General features: G+C 45.8%; 1 protein-coding gene across 1 annotated transcript in view; it reads right to left on the bottom strand.

Annotated features, from left to right (window-relative positions):
- The window catches only part of ccdc83 (coiled-coil domain containing 83), a 183,209-nt gene that overhangs the window by 25,589 nt on the left and 136,582 nt on the right, over positions 1-21,038 (bottom strand). Inside the window, exons 8-9 of the mRNA XM_070872795.1 lie at positions 1,439-1,560; positions 889-986 (exon numbers count right to left, since the gene is read on the bottom strand). Of these exons, the coding sequence (XP_070728896.1) occupies positions 889-986; positions 1,439-1,560 (220 nt within the window). The remainder of the gene's footprint in view (positions 1-888; positions 987-1,438; positions 1,561-21,038) is intronic.

Here is a 21,038-nt window from a genome sequence, read left to right as displayed (position 1 = left end):
ACATTCAGTTTGTTGTGTAGAAGTAAGACTATCACACCGTTTTAAAAAAAAAGAAAAGTCTTAAAATCACAGCTCAACAAATAAAGCTTTATCAATTTCTAATTTAACATTATGAAAATGGACAATGGGAATTTGCTTAATGTTTTGTTAGAACCCAGCCTAAGATCAAGAACTGCCCCTCCCACATCCAGAAATCTAGCTTGTTTAGAAGATGACAGTTGTCTTATCACTGCCTAGTTCAGGGAGCAGAGAGACATGCTCACAACCCAAAAGTAATATTACTTAACATGTCTAAGCGTTTGATGAGGCAAATAGGGAAAAACTAATTCCACTAGTTGGTAAGTCACTAACTTGAGGACAGAAATGAAAAATAATCAAATGAACAAAGGGAGAGTTTAGGAGAATTTCTTTTTTATGCAGAGGTTGTTAGGACATGAAATGCCCTAGCAGAAACTGGTGGAAGCAGAATTCATAAAAGCTTCATCAAATAACTACCCATTTTTTAAATAAGTACATTTGAAGAAAGGGCAATGGAATTCAATTAAGTGGATACCTCCTTCAGAGACTTAGCAATAGGCATTTTGGGCTGAATGGCCTCATTCTGTGGTATAACATTTTGTGATTCGAAATCATTGTATTTAGGTACTTGAGTACAGTAGACCAAATGGCATGAGTTGAATATTAAATGTCCTGTACATTAATTCTGATAAAACATTAATCAATACAGGGTACCACGCGTTCTACCGTACCATATATAATGAATTTTTTAAAAAGTAGTATTGTGGAAAAAGTCACATTATTTAACATAACTATGCAGAAATCCATCACATTTCGTTTCTGAATTTAGGAGAACTTGTGTGGTTTAGATGCATTTTTTGTGGTTATTACCTGAAGGTTGACCTCTGAGCTCTAATTTAGCTAAATCTTCTTCCATTACTCTACTGCTGTGGCCCTCAGGTCCAACGGTATAAGTCTCAAATAAGTTCCTATATGATCATCAGAAATAAAGCATCATTAGATTACAGTGCGAGGGGAAAAATTACTTTGCATTTGTCAGTTGAAAACCAAAACAGGTGGCTTTACTAGATCTGACCTTGATACATTCACCATGAATATGGCGTAGGTAATATAATAAGGAATGGAGCTACATGCGACCAAAAAATTGAATTTCTAAAAGGGTAAATTATACAATATTTTGAGCAGTACTTTTCAAATTTTGAGTTTACAGCAAATATCTAAATCATGGTATATTCATGTTACTGAAATTTTAATTAAAATCAATACCAAACAATTAAAAAAAAAATTTGGAGATCGTACAATAGTAGATATACTGAGTGTAATGGTCAGCATTTAAATGTTAATGCAATTAGTAATAGATCTGTTCAGTCTTAATTTTGAGGTAAGAGACGTCAAAATGCTTATGGGTGTTAACCATTACCTGCATATATTACGGTCGCTGATCTGACAATCAAACAGTTGACCCAAAATATCTAGATTTTCCTCTTCAACCTTTTGAACTGCTTGCTCTATATTAGCAAATTCCAGACTATATAGGTTTAGCTGCAGAAACAAAATCAGAATACAAATAGTTAATCAGTACCAAGAATTTGACTGAAATGTAACTTTATAACCAAGTTATTAGATTAAATTGCATACATTCTGCTTTAGGTAATTCAGCATTCAATTTAACTCTGAGAAAGACTGAACATAAACCACTGCTGAACTTATCTCCTTGGGAGAACCTACATCTACATAATTTTAAAAATATTGTACACACTTCCTGACCACAAACTTTACTTCCTATATTACACTTTCTAACATCAATGTTTAATTTTGAAACAGTCCATGTAGACATTTTTCTTGGAAAATCCCATAGGACCATGTCAACATTTGGCTATCACAATATGTTGTTGAATCAACTGAATCACTCGATATGCTTTTCAATTAAAAAAAAATCCTGCCCTATTTTTCCCTCAGTAACTGAAATTTCTATTGTCTAAAATCAAGTTTAAACATTTCACAAAATATTTCACAAAAATGTGATTTATTTTCCTCATTGAATTACTTTTGTGTCTTTTAATACCTCAATTAGCATTTTTACTTTATCCTCTCCCAAAGGTCTGAGCCCAGAGTTGTCACTTTGTCCAGTCCTGCAACCTGAGCGTGTGCACAATGCACAGTTTCCCATGATGCATCAGTAAATTTAAGCCAACCAATTGATAGACGGCTTCTCTCTCATAAAATTTGATTGTTTTTCAAAATTTCTGTTAGAAAAGCTATGAATAGAGATAGTAGGAGAAATATTGGACATTGATAGAAACTGGCCGATATCACCGTGACCTCAGGTTTACGGCTGCAGCACTACCGGGCAAAAATTAGGGCTGGGGCCTAGAGATTTGTAGCGCAACGCTAACTTACCATGTAACTCCCTTGTGGTGGTAGTGGAGGCATCCGAGCTGAAGTTCCCATCCAGGAGTGGCATTGCAGCTTCTTACAGCCTCTGGGAGTGAGGCTGAGGAGTTTGCAATTAATTGTGGGTAATTAAAAGGGCTATGATTTACAGGGGCAAGGCATTCAAAAGGAATAAAAATTAAAATCAAGTGGAAAAAATTCATTTTTCAGCCCTGAGTGCCTTTCAAAAAAAACATAAACATTGAAAATAAGTCCCAAATGGCAGTCTTCAGCTCTGAATTGTCTTCTGCACTGTAAGGATTCGGCAAAAATATCAACAGCAAAAGCATAAACTTTTGGACTTTAAGTTTTGGACATTGCTTTTAACTTTGCTGTTACTGCAGAAGGGTAGAAAACATGACTTGGGACATGTCCAAACATATTCCACAGGAATACACATCAGGTGGGCAGGATGGGTCGATGGCTGAATGGAGGAATCATCGCAGGAAGGAACCTAATGTAGGACCCTTTGTCATGTCATGCGAACCCATTGGCCGGTGCTCAAGACACAAAGGAAGCTTTTCGGCCATCCAGACTTGTTGGAGCCTTATCCCCAAGAACAGCCAGTTGACAAAGACACCGGCCGAAAAGGTGTTTCATTTTGCTTTTTAGTTGTACTGCCTCAGGCGAAGGACTAACTTTTGGCGTGAGAAGAAGCATTTTTGTAGGTATAAGAGAGGCAGTTTTAGCTGCCATCTCGCTCTCTCTCTCTCTCCGCTTCTACGCTTGCTTGCTTCGTTCAACGCACTCAAAGATCGAGCACTCCGTCTGGGATATTACATGAATGATTTGGATGAAGGAATTGAGTGTATATTGTAAAGAGCTAGGATCTCAGCACTGAGCCCTACAGCACTCCACTCGTCACTGCCTTTAAAACCAGCTCAGAGGAGGAGGTAAGGGCAAGGTACACGAAATAAAGCCCAGTGAGGCTCGTAAAAAGGAATGGTGTCAGGAAGGGGTTAGCGCAGGGAAGGCTAGGATGTGTTTTGGGTGTGGAAAGATGCGACACTGGAGGAGAGACTGCCCAGCCCCGAGGAGGGGACAAGGCAAAGGGGATCCTCCAGTGCCTCAGACAAAACCTGTCGAGGCGAAGGGACCGACCGTGGAACAATTTGATGTTCTCGTGGCCGCCCTTCGGACAGTTTTTGTGCCAGAGCAGGGAAGGGTAGATGCTGCTGTGAGCAGGGAAATCCCAACCGCTCCGGTAATCCTACTATCCTGACTCGCACGCACCCAGCCTGAGTACCTGTGTTTGCTCATGTACGATGAGTGGAGTAGACATGCGTGAGGATGGGGGTGGAGAAGATAGAGGGGAAGTACTTGGTGGACACCGGAGCTTCGAGCACGGTGATCCATGCGAGTAACCTGACCGATTCACCCTGGTCCAGCAAGGTTCCATTCAGTCTCGTAGGGTTCACTGGGAACGAGCAGGTAGGGCAATGTCCAGACCGTTAGCCATAAATTTAGGATCCCTCCACACCAGGTGGGAATGCGTCCTAATAAAGTGGGAACAGCCAGGGTCAGGAGTCCTCGGGGCCGACTTTATGCGAGCCCAAGAATTATAGTGGATTTGAGGAATCACTGCTTTTGGGGAGCAGTGGGTTCCGATTAGGAGAAATAAGTTGTAGTGATCCTAAGGAAAGGGGAAGGAAAAGGCAACGTGTACCATGAAGCTGAAAGGGAGTTACGACCGAGAGCAATTGGTCAATACTACCCTGACCAAGTACCAGGCGTACGTGTGGGACAAGCTCGCATCGTTCGCCACACATGAGCACGACTGAGGTAGGGTGACGGGGGTGGAAGTCCGAGTAGATGGGAACCTATGCAGGGAGACAGAGGGAAGTAGAATGGGGCCAGAAGCAAAAGATACAAAGAAGAAAAGTAAAAGTGTAGGGCAGAGAAACCCATGGCAAAAAGCAAAAAGGGCCACATTACAGCAAAATTCTAATGGGGCAAAGCGTGTTTAAAAAAACAAGCCTGAAGGCTCTGTGCCTCAATGCGAGGAGTATTCGGAATAAGGTGGATGAATTAACTGCGCAGGCAGCAATTAACGAATATGATATAATTGGCATCACGGTGACATGGCTCCAGGGTGACCAAGGCTGGGAACTCAACATCCAGGAGGATTCAACTTTCAGGAAGGATAGGCAGAAAGGAAAAGGAGGTGGGATAGCTTTGTTTGTTAAAAAGGAAATTTAACGCAATAGTAAGGAAGGACATTAGCTTGAATGATGTGGAATCGGTATGGGTGGAGCTACGGAATACCAAAGGGCAGAAAACGCTAGTGGGAGTTGTGTATAGACCACCAAACAGTAGTAGTGAGGTTGGGGACAGCATCAAACAAGAAATTAGGGATGCGTGCAATAAAGGTACAGCAGTTATCATGGGCGACTTTAATCTACATATAGATTGGGTTAACCAAACTGGTAGCAGTACAGTGGAGGAGGAATTCCTGGAGTGTATTAGAGATGGTTTTCTAGACCAATATGTCGAGGAACCAACTAGAGGGCTGGCCATCCTGGACTGGGTGATGTGTAATGAGAAAGAACTAATTAGCAATCTTGTTGTGCAAGGCCCCTTGGGGAAGAGTGACCATAATATGGTAGAATTCTTTATTAAGATGGAAAGTGACACAGTTAATTCAGAGACTAGGGTCCTGAACATAAGGAAAGGTAACTTCGATGGTATGAGACGTGAATTGGCTAGAATAGACTGGCGAATGATACTTAAAGGGTTGATGGTGGATAGGCACTGGCAAACATTTATAGATCACATGGATGAACTTCAACAATTGTACATCCCTGTAAAGATAAAACGGGAAAGGTGGCTCAACCATGGCTAACAAGGGAAATTAAGGATAGTGTTAAATCCAAGGAAGAGACATATAAATTGGCCAGAAAAAGCAGCAAACCTGAGGACTGAAAGAAATTTAGAATTCAGCAGAGGAGGACAAAGTGTCTAATTAGGAGGGTGAAAATAGAGTATGAGAGGAAGCTTGGTGGCAACATAAAAACTCACTGCAAAAGCTTCTATAGATATGTGAAGAGAAAAAGATTAGTGAAGCCAAACGTCAGATTCAGGTGAATTTATAATGGGGAACAAAGAAATGGCAGACCAGTTGAACAAATACTTTGGTTCTGTCTTCACGAAGGAAGACACAAATAACCTTCTGGAAATACTAGGGGTCCGAGGGTCTAGTGAGAAGGAGGAACTGAAGGAAATCCTTATTAGGCGTGAAACTGTGTTATGGAAATTGATGGGATTGAAGGCCGATAAATCCCCTGGGCCTGATGGTCTGTATCACAGAGTACTTAAGGAAGTGGCCCTAGAAATAGTGGATGCATTGGTGATCATTTTCCAACAGTCTATCGACTCTGGATCAGTTCCTATGGATTTGGAGGGTAGCTAATGTAACCCCACTTTTTTTAAAAAGGAGGGAGAGAGAAAACAGGTAATTATAGATCGGTTAGCCTGACATCAGTAGTGGGGAAACTGTTGGAATCAATTATTAAAGATGAAATAGCAGCGCATTTGGAAAGCAGTGACAGGATTGAAAGGGAAATCATGCTTGACAAATCTTCTAAAAAATTTTGAGGATGTAACTAGTAGAGTGGACAAGGGAGAACCAGTGGATGTGATGTATTTGGACTTTCAAAAGGCTTTTGACAAGGTCCCACACAAGAGATTGATGTGCAAAATTAAAGCACATGGTATTGGGGGTAATGTATTGACGTGGATAGAGAACTGGTTGGCAGATCGGAAGCAGAGAGTCGGGATAGATTAGTCCTTTTCAGAATGGCAGGCAGTGACTAGTGGGGTGCCGCAGGGCTCAGTGCTGGGACCCCAGCTATTTACAAAATACAGTCATGATTTAGATGAAGGAATTGAGTGTGATATCTCCAAGTTTGCAGATGACACTAAGCTGGGTGGCGGTGTGAGTTGTGAGGAGGACGCTAAGAGGCTGCAGGGTGACTTGGACAGGTTAGGTGAGTGGGCAAGTGCATGGCAGATGCAGTATAATGTGGATAAATGTGAGGTTATCCACTTTGGGGGCAAAAACACAAAGGCAGAATATTATCTCAATGGTGACAGATTAGGAAAAGGGGAGGTGCAACGAGACCTGGGTGTCATGGTACATCAGTCATTGAAAGTTGGCATGCAGGCACAGCAGGTGGTGAAGAAGGCAAATGGTATGTTGGCCTTCATAGCTAGGGATCCCTGGTAGCACAGTAAGTGTTGAGGCCCATAGCCACATGTGAACTCACCACTTTGGCCAATTAGGAAACCGGACCAGTCGTGGAGAGCCACCATGGACTATCTGGTGCTCAACAAAAACATTCCATCCTGCGGGTCCACAGCCGCGGCCGTAGCTGATCTGATGGGGAGTTTTCCAGCAATCGCAACCACATTTACGGTGCTGGACATTTGAAATGGGTTTTGGTCGATTCCCCTGAAACAGGAAGACCAGTACAAGTTTCCCTTCACTTTGAAGGGACAGCAGTACACATGGACACGCCTTCCCCAGGTATTTCATAACAGCCCCTCCATATTCCACCAATGTATGGCAGACGCCTTGAAGGGTTTCAGCAGGCCCCAACAGTTGGTGCAATATGTGGACGATTTGCTTTTGTTCTCCGATGAGGGGGAGGAGCATGGTCCACTGCTGGCCGAGCTGCTGAGAGAGACAGGGTTCAAGGTCAATCCTAAGAAAGCTTAGATCAGTCAGAGGGAAGTAAAATTCCTCGGGCTGACCATGAGAGCTGAGGGAAGGGCTATAGACGAGGCCAAATGGAAGGCGGTACAGGAGTTACCAGCCCGCACAACCGTGACGGGGGTGAGATCCTTCCTGAGGCTCATGGGGTACAGCAGGGATTTTATTGAAGATTACGCTGCCACGGCAGCCTCTCTGCTTCGGCTCCTCCGCAAAGGAGTCAGATGGGAGTGGGATGAGGACTGCACGGCAACGTTTAATCGCCTCAAGGGAGACCGGCAGACGGCACCCGCATTAGGGGTGATTAATGGTGGGGAAGTAACTGCCAGCGGCAACAGTTTGAGCACGGTGCTGTTCCAGGAACAGCACGGCAAACTGAAGTCTGTGATGAACTCATCAAGAGTTCTTACGGATGTGGAACCGGGATATTCCAATTGCGAGAGGCATCTCCAAGTTACGCATTGGGTCGTAAAGCACTTACAGCACTTTACGGGATCATCCTTGATCATTCTACTAACCCACCATACCCCACTCAGATGTTATTAGATGGGAAGATAAAGGACGGCACGGTGAGCAGTGCTCGCATTGTCCGCTGGACTTTATTGCTATCACAAATGCATCTGAGAGTGCAAGGCTTGAGTGAGCCCAAGTTGGCCGCCAATATGATCTACCCGGGGACGGCCCACAAGTGTACGGTGGAAGGGGTATGGGACGTGGACGGAGGATTCTGGGCCAAGTTAGAGAGAGATCTACGTCGACGGGTCTAGTTCGGTGATGAACGGGAAGCGTTTCCCTGGGTGAGGGATTTATGACCCTCTGGCTGGGATAGCAAGGGCCATTAAACTGCCGAGCGCCCAGCACGCTGAACTGTTGGCAGTGATGTATGTCATTAACCACATCGACGAGTTCCCAGCCCCGTCCACCATCTGCTCAGATTCCATGTTTATGTGCAATTCGTGCACCGAATACTTGGCCATCTGGGCTCGTCGCGATTTCACATCTGCGACGGGAAGCCCTTAGCAACAGTACCGTTGCTGAGAAAGGTCTTGGAGGCTACGGGGAACCTGGGATGTCATTATATCCACAAAGTAAAGGCTCAATCTAAGACAGAGCCCAGAGGGGAAGGCAACCAAAGGGTAGGCGAGTTAGCAAAGGAAGGAGCCAGGGAAAGAGTTTTTTGGGATCCATATTATTGTGTTCCTAACACAGATGAGGCTGCACATAGGGACGTTAAAGTAACAGTGACCTCAGTCTTTAATAAGACACTCCAGAGTGAGGAACAGGCCTTGGGGGCCAGCTTATATACAGTGCTCCCAAGGGATGCTGGGATCCCTTGGGACTTCAGGGGATGCGCTCCCTGGTGGCGGAACATGGGTGTGCATGCTTTACAGATACACAACACATATGGGTCCAGCCCAGTAGCAGCGATCCGGGAAAAAGGGGGTCATCAGGGAGTGCAGGGGCACATTGGCTCCGGACTTAAGGCAAGTCCAGTCACAGGATCCCGTCCTCAAGGTCGTCCTGGAGCAGCTGGCTAAGGGCGAGAAGGTAGAAGGTCCGTTCGGGGTAGCGGGCATCACCGTAAAGGAGGGGATGCTCTTTAAGGGGGATCGGTGGATAGTTCCCGAGACACACCAAAGAGAATTCCTCCAGTTGACCCACGGGGGCCCAGGAGCGGGACACCGAGCCAGCGACTACCTGGCAAAGGGTAGAACAGGCAGGGTGGTGGCCGCAACTGAGGAAGGATGTCCCCGATTTTTGCGCAGACTGTCCGGTGTGTGCGGTGAACAACCCCGATCCGCAACTTAGGAAGATTCCCATGGGGCATACGAGAAGGGCAGAGGGACCATGGCAGTTGGTACAGGTCGTTGCCCACCACAAAGGGGGGTTACAAATACTTAGTAGACGTGTTCTCCAATGGGGGGAAGCCTTCTCTTGCCGATCAGCCACGGTGTTAGCAACGGCAAGGATTTTGGTAAGGGAAGTATTCTCCAGGTGGGGACTGCCACAGATCGTGGAGTCCAACCAAGGGAGCCACTTCACGGGGCAAGTCATGCAGGCCACCTTGAAGGTTCTGGGGATAAAGGATAAATGGCATGTGGATCACAACCCACAGTCATCGGGGGTTGTGGAGTGACTTAATTGGACCATCAAAGCAAGGCTGCGGAAGGAAACAGGGCCATCCCCGAAAAGGTGGGATGAGGTCCTGCCGTTAGTTTTGATGGGGGTCTGAACCAGCCTCTCCAGGAACACGGTACTCCCCGCATGAGCTCATGACGGGGAGGGTCATGTGCATACTCACCCATGTTCTGGCACTGGTTCTCACTGAAGGTCAAGTGAGAGAAGTAAACTGGGATATGTTTGTCAAGAATCTGTACGAGAGGTTGAAGCAGATTCATTGGCAGGCAGCCAGTAACATGGGGAAGCAGCACCGACTGGAGTAATCAGTTGCTGCTCGAACCCCAGAGAACGCACGAGTGGAAGGTAGGGGACCAAGTAATGGTCTGAAACTACGCTTCAGTAGGGACGTTTGAGCCACTGCATATGGGACCTTTCAGTATAGTGGATAAGGCAAGCCCCATGGTTTACGCGGTTAAACTTCCAAGGCGCACAAAGTGGTTCCCTGTGAACCAGCGTAAGTTGTTTAACCCGGGGGAAAGGGTAAGGAAAGGAAAGAAACACCAAGGCTCTGTAAACAGCATGGTGGATGCGGGTCTTCCTCCCATAGTTTGGGATAGCGAGGATCCTGTGGTAGGGGCTGTAAGAAGGAGCAGCAGGATCCCACGGCCAAAGGCGCCATGGACACCTCCTTACACATCGATTACGAGCCGTAAAAGGCTCAGGCAAGAGGCGCCCATGCGGGGCCACCTGGTAACACGGGTAGTATTGTACATAGTTTTTTTTTTTGAAGTGTTTTGGTTAGTTGTAATGAAGCCAGATCTGTGGGGGTAGGCCCTCTCACAGCAAGGTGTTTGTTAGTTTTGTTTTGCAGGAAGCCGAGGACGGAATGGAGACAGCCCTGAGACTGAGCCTGATTTGGATGTTGGCTGGAACGGGGCACCGCAGGAGAGGAGATACCGAATTGTCCTTCCTCTGGGGGAACCGGACCCATCATGACACAGGGGGTAAGACAGAGGACACGGATGGGATGGCAGCCTACTTCCACGAGGGAAGGTGGCCAGGGTGGCTGGGATTGAATTCGGCGAAATACTCCATCGACGCCAAGTTCACCTACGGGGAGGCTTCCATACCGTGTCCCAGACTGAAGGTCACAGCCACACGGGTTAGGGTGACCGAGGGCAAGCGCGTATGCTTGAAGTGCAAGGGACACATTCCCCTGGGACAGTGGTGGTGGGTCAGGACACTGGGAACCAGACAGCGGACTGGGAGAGACTAGGGAATGATACGTACCGACAGATTACGGGGACACGGGGGTGTTTTGTATGTGAACCTCACCTGTGTGTAAGACATGCCACTAGAGGGCACACCTGTGGGAGACCTATTGATCACCTGTGTACCCTGGTGCCAGCAGGTATAAAAGGCAGAAGCAAAAGATAGAAAGAAGACAAGTAAAAGTGGAGGGCAGAGAAACCCAAGGCAAAAATCAAAAAGGGCCACATTACAGCAAAATTCTAAAGGGGCAAAGTGTGTGAAAAAGACAAGCCTGAAGGCTCTGTGCCTCAATGCAAGGCGTATTCGTAATAAGGTGGACAAATTAACTGCACAGGCAGCAATTAATGAATATGATATAATTGGCATCACGGAGACATGGCTCCAGGGTGACCAAGGCTGGGAACTCAACATCCAGGGGTATTCAACATTCAGGAAGGATAGACAGAAAGGAAAAGGAGGTGGGGTAGCGTTGCTGGTTAAAGAGGAAGTTAACGCAATAGTAAGAAAGGATATTAGCTTGGATGATGTGGAATCTGTATGGGTGGAGCTGCGGAATACCAAAGGGCAGAAAATGCTAGTGGGAGTTGTGTACAAACAGTAGTAGTGAGGTTGGGGACAGCATCAAACAAGAAATTAGGGATGCGTGCAATAAAGGTACAGCAATTATCATGGGCGACTTTAATCTACATATAGATTGGGCTAACCAAACTGGTAGCAATATGGTGGAGGAGGATTTCCTGGAGTGTATTAGAGATGGTTTTCTGAACCAATATGTTGAGGAACCAACTAGAGGGCTGGCCATCCTAGACTGGGTGATGTGTAATGAGAAAGGACTAATAGCAATCTTGTTGTGTGAGGCCCCTTGGGGAAGAGTGACCATAATATGGTAGAATTCTTTATTAAGATGGAGAGTGACACAGTTAATTCAAAGACTAGGGTCCTGAACTTAAGGAAAGCTAACTTCGATGGTATGAGACGTGAATTGGCTAGAATAGACTGGCAAATAATACTTAAAGGGTTGGCGGTGGACAGGCAATGGCAAACGTTTAAAGATCACATGGATGAACATCAACAATTGAACATCCCTGTCTGGAGTAAAAATAAAATGGGGAAGGTGGCTCAACGATGGCTAACAATGGAAATTAAGGATAGTGTTAAATCCAAGGAAGAGGCATATAAATTGGCCAGAAAAAGCAGCAAACCTGAGGACTAGGAGAAATTTAGAATTCAGCAGAGGAGGACAAAGGGTTTAATTAGGAGGGGGAAAATAGAGTACGAGAGCAGTCGGACTCAGGTGAAATTATCATGGGGAACAAAGAAATGGCAGATCAATTGAACAAATACTTTCGTTCTGTCTTCACGAAGAAAGAACAAATAACCTTCCGGAGGTACTAGGGGACCGAGGGTCTAGTGAGAAGGAGAAACTGAAGGATATCCTTATTAGGCAGGAAATTGTGTGGGGAAATTGATGGGATTGAAGGCCGATAAATCCCCGGGGCCTGATTGTCTGCATCCCAGAGTACTTAGGGAAGTGGCCCTAGAAATAGTAGATGCATTGGTGATCCTTTTCCAACAGTCTATCGACTCTGGATCAGTTCCTATGGACTGGAGGGTAGCTAAGTTAACACCACTTTTTAAAAAAGGAGGGAGAGAGAAAACATGGAATTATCGACCGGTTAGCCTGACTTCAGTAGTGGGGAAAATATTGGAATCAATTATTAAAGATGAAATAGCAGCGCATTTGGAAAGCAGTGACAGGATCCGTCCAAGTCAGCATGGATTGATGAAAGGGAAATCATGCTTGACAAATCTTCTGGAATTTTTTGAGGATGTAACTAGTTGAGTGGATAAGGGAGAACCAGTGGATGTGATGTATTTGGACTTTCAAAAGGCTTTTGACAAGGTCCCACACAAGAGATTGGTGTGCAAAATTAAAGCACATGGTATTGGGGGTAATGTACTGATGTGGATAGAGAACTGGTTGGCAGATCGGAAGCAGAGAGTCGGGATAGATTAGTCCTTTTCAGAATGACAGGCAGTGACTAGTGGGGTGCCGCAGGGTTCAGTGCTGGGACCCCAGCTATTTACAATGTACATTAATGATTTAGATGAAGGAATTGAGTGTAATATCTCCAAGTTTGCAGATGACACTAAGCTGGGTGGCGGTGTGAGCTGTGAGGAGGACGCTAAGAGGCTGCAGGGTGACTTGGACAGGTTAGATGAGTGGACAAATGCATGGTAGATGCAGTATAATGTGGATAAATGTGAGGTTATCCACTTTGGTGGCAAAAACACGAAGGCAGAATATTATCTCAATGGCGGCAGATTAGGTAAAGGGGAGGTGCAACGAGACCTGGGTGTCATGGTACATCAGTCATTGAAAGTTGGCATGCAGGTACAGCAGGCAGTGAAGAAGGCAAATGGTATGTTGGCCTTCATAGCTAGGGGATTTGAGTATAGGAGCAGGGAGGTCTTACTGCAGTTGTAAAGGGCCTTGGTGAGGCCTCACCTGGAATATTGTGTTCAGTTTTAGTCTCCTAGTCTGAGGAAGGACATTCTTGCTAAATGCCCTGGGAGTGCAACGAAGGTTCACCAGACTGATTCCCGGGATGGCAAGACTGACAAGAGACTGGATCGACTGGGTCTGTATTCACTGGAGTTTAGAAGGATGAGAGGGGATCTCATAGAAACATATAAAATTCTGATGGGACTGGATAGGTAAGATGCAGGAAGAATGTTCCCGCTGTTGGGTAAGTCCAGAACCAGAGGACACAGTCTCAGGATAAGGGGTAAGCCATTTAGGACTGAGATGAGGAGAAACGTCTTCACTCAGAGTTATTAACCTGTGGAATTCTCTACTGCAGAGAGATGTTGATGCCAGTTCATTGGATATATTCAAGAGGGAGTTAGATATGACCCTTATGGTTAAAGGGATCAAGGGGTATGGAGAGAAAGCAGGAAAGGAGTACTGAGGTGAATGATCAGCCTTGATCTTCTTGAATGGTGGTGCAGGCTCGATGGGCTGAATGGCCTACTCCTGCACCTATTTTCTATGTTTCTATCTTTCTATGTTTTATCGAGCTGTATTTACATAACAAATGGAAACTTTAGTACAATCTTCACAGTAGAAGACACACAAAATATACCAGAAATAGTGGGGAACCAAAGGGCTGATAAGAGTGAGGAACTTAGTAATGAAGATTAATAGCGAAAAATTAATAATGGGACTAAAAGCGACAAATTCCCTGGACCTGATGCCCTACATCCTAGGGTTCGAAAAGTAGTGGCTGCATTGGTTGTGATCATCCAAAATTCCCTAGATTCTAGAATGATCCTAGCAGGTTGGAAGATAGCAAATGTAAACTCGCAATTCAAGAAAGGAAAGAGAGAGAAAACAGGAACGTACAGGCCAGTTAGCCTGACAACAGTTGTCGGGAAAATGCAGGAATACATTATTAAGGAAGTGGTAACAGGGCACTTAGAAAATCATCATATAATTAGGTAGAGTCAACTTGGATTTATGAAAGGAAAATCGGGTTTGATAAATTTCGTATAATTTTTTGAGGATGTAACTCGCAGGGTAGATAAAGGGAAACCAGTGGATGTAGTATATTTGGATTTCAAAAAGGCGTTTGATAAAAGATTTCTACGCAAGCTGAGGTAGAATTAAGGGTAATATATTAGCATGGATAGAGGATTGGTCAACCGCCAGAGAATAGGGATAAATGGGTCATTTTCCAGTTGGCAGGCTGGAACTAATGGGGCACCACAAGGATCAATGCTTGGGCCTCAGCTATCTATAATCTATATGTATGACTTAGATGAAGGGACTGAGTGCAATGTATCCATGTTTGCTGATGATACAAAGCTATGTGGGAAAGTAAGCTATGAGGAGGACACAAAGAGTCTGCAAAGGGATACAGACAAATTAAGTGTGTGGACAATAAGGTGGCAGATGGAATATAATGTGTGACGGAATTTTCAGGTTGGAAAGCGTGCATTTTTGGGAGTGGTTGGCAGTTAAAAGCGCTAAAATTGACAGTCTGTCGGGAACGCAGCCGACTTCCACCTTTCACTGGGGCACATTTCGAGGCCGACCACGGACCCGCTCGAGAAAGGCGGGCGACATCATTGAGGTTGTTAACTGCTCGTTTACAAACCCTTAACAGCCTTTTTAATGTCAGGTTTGAACTTTAACTGATTGTGCATGGGATTCACGCACATCAGGAACTCGTCTGTGAAGGGGAGGAGGAAGCTCAGTGGCCATTATGTTACTTCATAAAATGACAGCTGGATAAAGCACATACATATTCACCTTATGCCTGCTTCCTTGCCGAAGGGGAAGGCTCTGGTTGACACCATTTTATGCAGAGATTTAACTTTCAGCAGTTTGCAGTAATTTCTGCAACCTCGGAAGTCACTCTCACCACATTGCTAGTCACACTCAGTACATTGGAGGATTATGCCTCTGATCTCGACATTACCTGGTAGCTATTGCATCAGCATTAATGCCGCTTATGCTATTTCACTTTGGACCTCATACTCGGACCAGGATGAGTCGCAGCAGCAACCACAATAGCAGCCTTGTCCTCACTGACCTGATACACTCATGAGAGATAGGATCAGAAAAGGGGTGCACCGTGCCAGAGGCGATACCCCCAACACAAAATACAAAGGCAGAGGATGAGCTTCCTGGACATGTCTGAGCAGCAGTACTTACCGGTGGCTGTCAAAGTCACCACTGCCCTCAGCATCTTTGCCTCAAGCTCCTTCCAGGGATCTGCAGCAGACTTTTTCCGGATCTCGCAGTCGGCCACCCACAGATGTATCACCCAGGTCACTGATTCCATGTTTCATCATTAGCCAGCCAATTATGTACATTTTGCCACTAATGGACCCAGTGTTATTGAGCGGGGGCTCAGCTTTGCCACTCTAGCTAGCTACCCACAGTGCAGGACATCATCGACTGCACACATGTGGCCATCAAGCCACCCCACATTACCCAGGAGTGTTGGTGAACCATAAGGGCTTCCACTCCCTCAATGTGAAGCTTGTCTGCAACCATCAAAAGATCATTCTGGATGATCGGAGACGAAAGCTATCTACTGAAGACGTGATTAATGACACTGTTGAGGCCAAGAAGCGCAATAATGACAGCCACATGTCCACCAGATGTATCACACAGCAAGCAATCAGCATGTTGAAGATGTGCTTCAGATGCCTTTGCAGATCTGCAGGAGCCCTTCAGTACGCACCAGCCAGAGTCGGTGTCGTCATCGTAGTAGTATTATTATTCGTCATCATAATGGCCCGATTTTATTTTACTTGCACCAGTGCACCCATATGCTGTATCAATTCCCCCTCGCCTACACCTACAATGACCACGCCATTCCTGTCAACCATTGTTCGAGGTGAAGTAATGTCTCACCATTCATTCCAAGTGATAAAGCCACTTCCCAGGTAGCAGGCAAAAATGGACTTGACGGGAAAGGAGTGCAAAGAAATAAATTTATGTGCGTTATACTGAACTGAACTTAACACTAACATTTTGGCAAACACCCATGTGCATACCCTTGGGCATCTACGACTATGTTTTTTTTCTTTTCCAAGTGCTTCTATGAGGTGCAACCCCTGCAGCCCTATTGCCCATGTTTGGACCAAGGTTGTAAAGAAGTCTGGAGCCGAGGAGTCCTGTGTTGCAGCTTCCCCAGGTTGGTACCCCATTTTTAGGTACGCCTGGTGCTGCTCCTGGCATGTTCTTCTGCACTCCTCATTGAACCTGGCTTGATGGTAATGGTAGACTGAAGGATATGCCAGGCCATGAGGTTACAGATTGTGGTGGAATACAATTCTGCTGCTGTTGATGGCCCACAGCGCTTCATGGATGCCCAGTTTTGAGCTGCTAGATTTGTTCTGAATCTATTCCATTTAGCACGGTGGTAGTACCACACAATACAAATGAGGATGTCTTCAGTGTGAAGACGGGACTTCATTTCTACAATGACTGTGCGATGATCACTGCTATCAATTCTGTCATGGACAGATGCATCTGCGACAGGTAGATTGGTGAGGACGAGGTCAAGTAGGTTTTTCCCTTGTGTTGGTTCTCTCACCACCTACTGCAGGCCCAGTCTGGCCTTCAGGACTCGGTAGATAGGCCGAGACGTTGTTTCCCATGGCTGGAGAGTCCAGAACTAGTGGGTATAGCTTCACGTTAAGGCGTCAGCCATTTAAGACGAGATGAGGAGGCATTTCTTCACTGAGGGTTGTCAATCTTTGCAATTCTCTACCGCAAAGGCCTGCAGATGCTCAGTTGGTGAGTATATTCAAGGCTGAGATAGATTTTTGGACTCTAGGGGAATCAATGGATATGGGGATCGGACAAGAAAGCGAAGGTGAGGTCAAAGAACAGCCGTGATCTTATTGAATGGCAGAACAAGCTCGAAGGGCCGTATGGTCGAATCATGCTCCTAATTCTTGTTATATTCTTACAAGAATTTAAGATTTTGTTTGTAAATACCTAAAGCTGTCAAGAGTCTAACCATTAATTTATTCAATTCCATTGCAACTGGACTGCCCAATGGCATACTACAAATATCTTGTTAATTTAATGGAGCAGGAAAATTGATGTATTTTTTGTGTTTACATTCTAGCTAAAATCAAATGCTCCAGTTCCTTTCTGGGGCAGTAGCAGGGTGCACGGCTCAGCAGCGCTATGCACTGGGCCGCGTAGGAGGGTCTCCTCCCTGAATTAAAGGGAAGGGCCCAAGCTGCGTACTCTGCAGATTGTGAACATATCTACCTGCACCACCCCCCCTTTCGCTCCACTAGCAGTCGACTGCTCGGTACGCGTCCCCTGAAGTTGTCTCTGTCATCGCTCAGCTTCAGCGCATGATACCCAATTTAGTGTCTGGGGTGCTAATGGGACGCTGCACAAGGCAATGGCATCACGATCTCCAGACGAAGGATATCTGGGTGCAACATCGCAGTAAACTCCCGCCGAATTTAGCGGGAGTCGTTAGTAGCGCCGTGCCCAGTCGCAAAGTCGTTTGCGCTCCCCAGGGCGCTAACGGGAGGCACAAATGACTCCAATATCTTCCTCTATGATTCTAGTTCTGATGCCATTATAACAGGGCCCAATTTTCAAAATTTATAATCAGCTAAGCAATTCTTTTGAGATAAGATATATTTGTGCTGGAGGGAGATATTATGATATTCGCCATAGATAATTTTGGAGCTGCTGGAGCATGATTGCCATGTTTGCTTGGTGCTAAAATTGGCAGACAGATAGAGGGACAATATAAACAACTTTCTTTCTGATAGGAGGAAATTAAAATAATTTATTTTTGAAGGCATGAAGAGCTGTAAAGTCATATATAGCATGGTATCTTTTAAATATACGATGTAACTATTTGTACTGCACTTTTTGTGACAGACGGGTGTCTGTCCAGCCCTCCCCCGCCACCGCCCCCCGCCATGGCCCCCCTGGCCATACTGCACTTTTTTGACAGACATGCGACAAGCCCTGCTCCTGTCAAGCTCCGCTCCGCCCCGCCACCCCCGCCCCCCCCGCCTTCCCTCGGCCCGAATCATTCCATGCATGTGGTGCCGAGAAGCAGGTCCTGAGGTCCCAACTCTCCTCGCCCACTCAGGCCCCAGCCCTGGCCCCAACCCCATACAAGGGACATCGTTGGAGTGGATGATATCCAGAAGTCACAACATGTCACTATTTACTTCATGCCCAATAAACGTTAACAATCCGTACTCAATGCCTGCCCCATCTATGGTGGGGAGGGGGGCAGGAAAGGATGTACTTGGACTAGGGTAAGGCACTTCGGCTGGGGGAGGCATGCACTTGGACTGGGGTCAGGCACTTTGGCTGAGGGACGCATGCACTTGCGCTGGGGTACGGGACTGTGGCTGAGGGACGCATGCACTTGCGCTGGGGTACGGGACTGTGGCTGAGGGACGCATGCACTTGCGCTGGGGTACGGGGCTGTGGCTGGGGGACGCATGCACTTGCGCTGGGGTACGGGACTTTGGCTGGGGAAGGATATAGTTGGACTGAGATAAGGGACTTCGGCTGGGGGAGGCATGCACGTGGACTGGGATAAGGCATTTTGGCTGCCCTTGCTTTCTTACATAGAAACATCGAAAATAGGTGCAGGAATAGGCCTCGGCCCTTCGATCCTGCACTATCATTCGATATTATCATGGCTGATCGTGCAACTTCAGTACCCCATTCCTGCTTTCCCTCTATACCCCTTGATCCCTTTAGCCATAAGGGCCACATCTAACTCCCTTTTGAATATGTCCAACGAACTGACCTCAACAACTTTCTGTGGTAGAGAATTCCACAGGTTTACAATTCTGAGTGAAGAAGCTTCTCCTCATCTCGGTCCTAAATGGCTTACCGCTTATCCTTGGACTGTGACCCCTGGTTCTGGACTTCCCCAACATCGGGAACATTCTTCCTGCATCTAAAATGTCCAACCCCTTCAGAATTTTATATGTTTCTATGAGATCCCCTCTCATTCTTCTAAATTCCAGTGAAAATAAGCCTAGTCGATCCAGTCTTTCTTCATATGTCAGTCCTGCCATCCCGGGAATCAGTCTGATGAACCTTCGCTGCACTCCCTCAAAGCCAAAAATGCCCTTCCTCAGATTAGGAGACCAAAACTGAACACAATATTCTCGGTGTGGCCTCACCAAGGCCCTGTACAACTGCAGTAAGACTTCCCTGCTCTTGTGCTCAAATCCTCTTGCTATGAAGGCCAACATGCCATTTGCCACCTTCACCACCTGCTGTACCTGCATGCCAACTTTCAATGACTGATATACCATGACACCCAGGTCTCGTTGCACCTCCCCTTTTCCTAATCTGTCACCATTCAGATAATATTCTGCCTTCCTGTTTTTGCCACCAAAGTGAATAACCTCACATGTATCTACATTACACTGCATCTGCCATTCATTTGCCCACTCACCTAACCTGTCCAAGTCATCCTGCAGCCTCTTAGCATCCTCCTCACAGCTCACACTGCCACCCAGCTTAGTGTCATCTGCAAACTTGGAGATATTACATTCAATTCCTTTATCCAAATCATTAATGTATATTGTAAATAGCTGGAGTCCCAGCACTGAACATGGTGGTACCCCACTAGTCACTGCCTGCCATTCTGAAAAGGACCCGTTTATCCCGACTCTCTGCTTCCTGTCTGCCAACCAGTTCTCTATCCATGTCAATGCATTACCCCCAATACCATGTGCTTTAATTTTGTGTACTAATCTCTTGTGTGGGACCTTGTCAAAAGCCTTTTGAAAATCCAAATACACCACATCCACTGGTTCTCCCTTGTCCACTCTAGTTACAGCCTCAAAAGAATTCTAGAAGATTTGTCAAGCATGATTTCCCTTTCATAAATCCATGCTGACTTGGACCGGTCCTGTCGCTGCTTTCCAAATGCGCTGCTATTATATCTTTAATAATTGATTCCAACATTTTCCCCACTACCGATGTCAGTTCCCTGTTTTCTCTCTCCCTCCTTTTTTAAAAAGTGGTGTTACATTAGCTACCCTCCAGTCCATAGGAACTGATCCAGAGTCGATAGACTGTTGGAAAAGGATCACCAATGCATCCACTATTTCCAGGGCCACTTCCTTAAGTACTCTGGGATGCAGACAATCCGGCCCCAGGGATTTATCAGCCTTCAATTCCATCAATTTCCCCAACACAATTTCCTGCCTAAGAAGGATATCCTTCAGTTCCTCCTTCTCACTAGACCCTCGGTCCCCTAGTACCTCCGGAAGGTTATTTGTGTCTTCCTTCGTGAAGACAGAACGAAAGTATTTGTTCAATTGGTCTGCCATTTCTTTGTTCCCCATGATAATTTCACCTGAGTCCGACTGCTCTCGTACTCTATTTTCCCCCTCCTAATTAAACCCTTTGTCGTCCTCTGCTGAATTCTAAATTTCTCCCAGTCCTCAGGTTTGCTGCTTTTTCTGGCCAATTTATATGCCTCTTACTTGGACCTAACACTATCCTTAATTTCCCTTGTTAGCCATGGTTGAGCCACCTTCCCTGTTTTGTTTTTACTCCAGACAGGGATGTACACTTGTTGAAGTTCATCCATGTGATCTATAAATGTTTGCCATTGCCTACCCACCGTCAACCCTTTAAGTATCCTTTGCCAGTCTATTTTAGGCAATTCACGCCTCATGCCGTCGAAGTTAGCTTTCCTTAAGTTCAGGACCCTAGTCTTTGAATTAACTGTGTCACTCTCCATCTTAATAAAGAATTCTACCATATTATGGTCACTCTTCCCCAAGGGGCCTCGCACAACAAGATTGCTAATTAGTCCCTTCTCATTACACATTACCCAGTCTAGGATGGCCAGCTCTCTGGTTGGTTCCTCGACATATTGGTGTAGAAAACCATCCCTAATACACTCCAGGAAATCCTCCTCCACCGCATTGCTACCAA

This window comes from Pristiophorus japonicus, unplaced genomic scaffold (assembly GCF_044704955.1).
Source record: "Pristiophorus japonicus isolate sPriJap1 unplaced genomic scaffold, sPriJap1.hap1 HAP1_SCAFFOLD_368, whole genome shotgun sequence".
NCBI lineage: Eukaryota > Metazoa > Chordata > Chondrichthyes > Pristiophoridae > Pristiophorus > Pristiophorus japonicus.
Note: the sequence above shows the minus strand (reverse complement) of the source record. Positions and strands in the feature narration are given on the sequence as shown.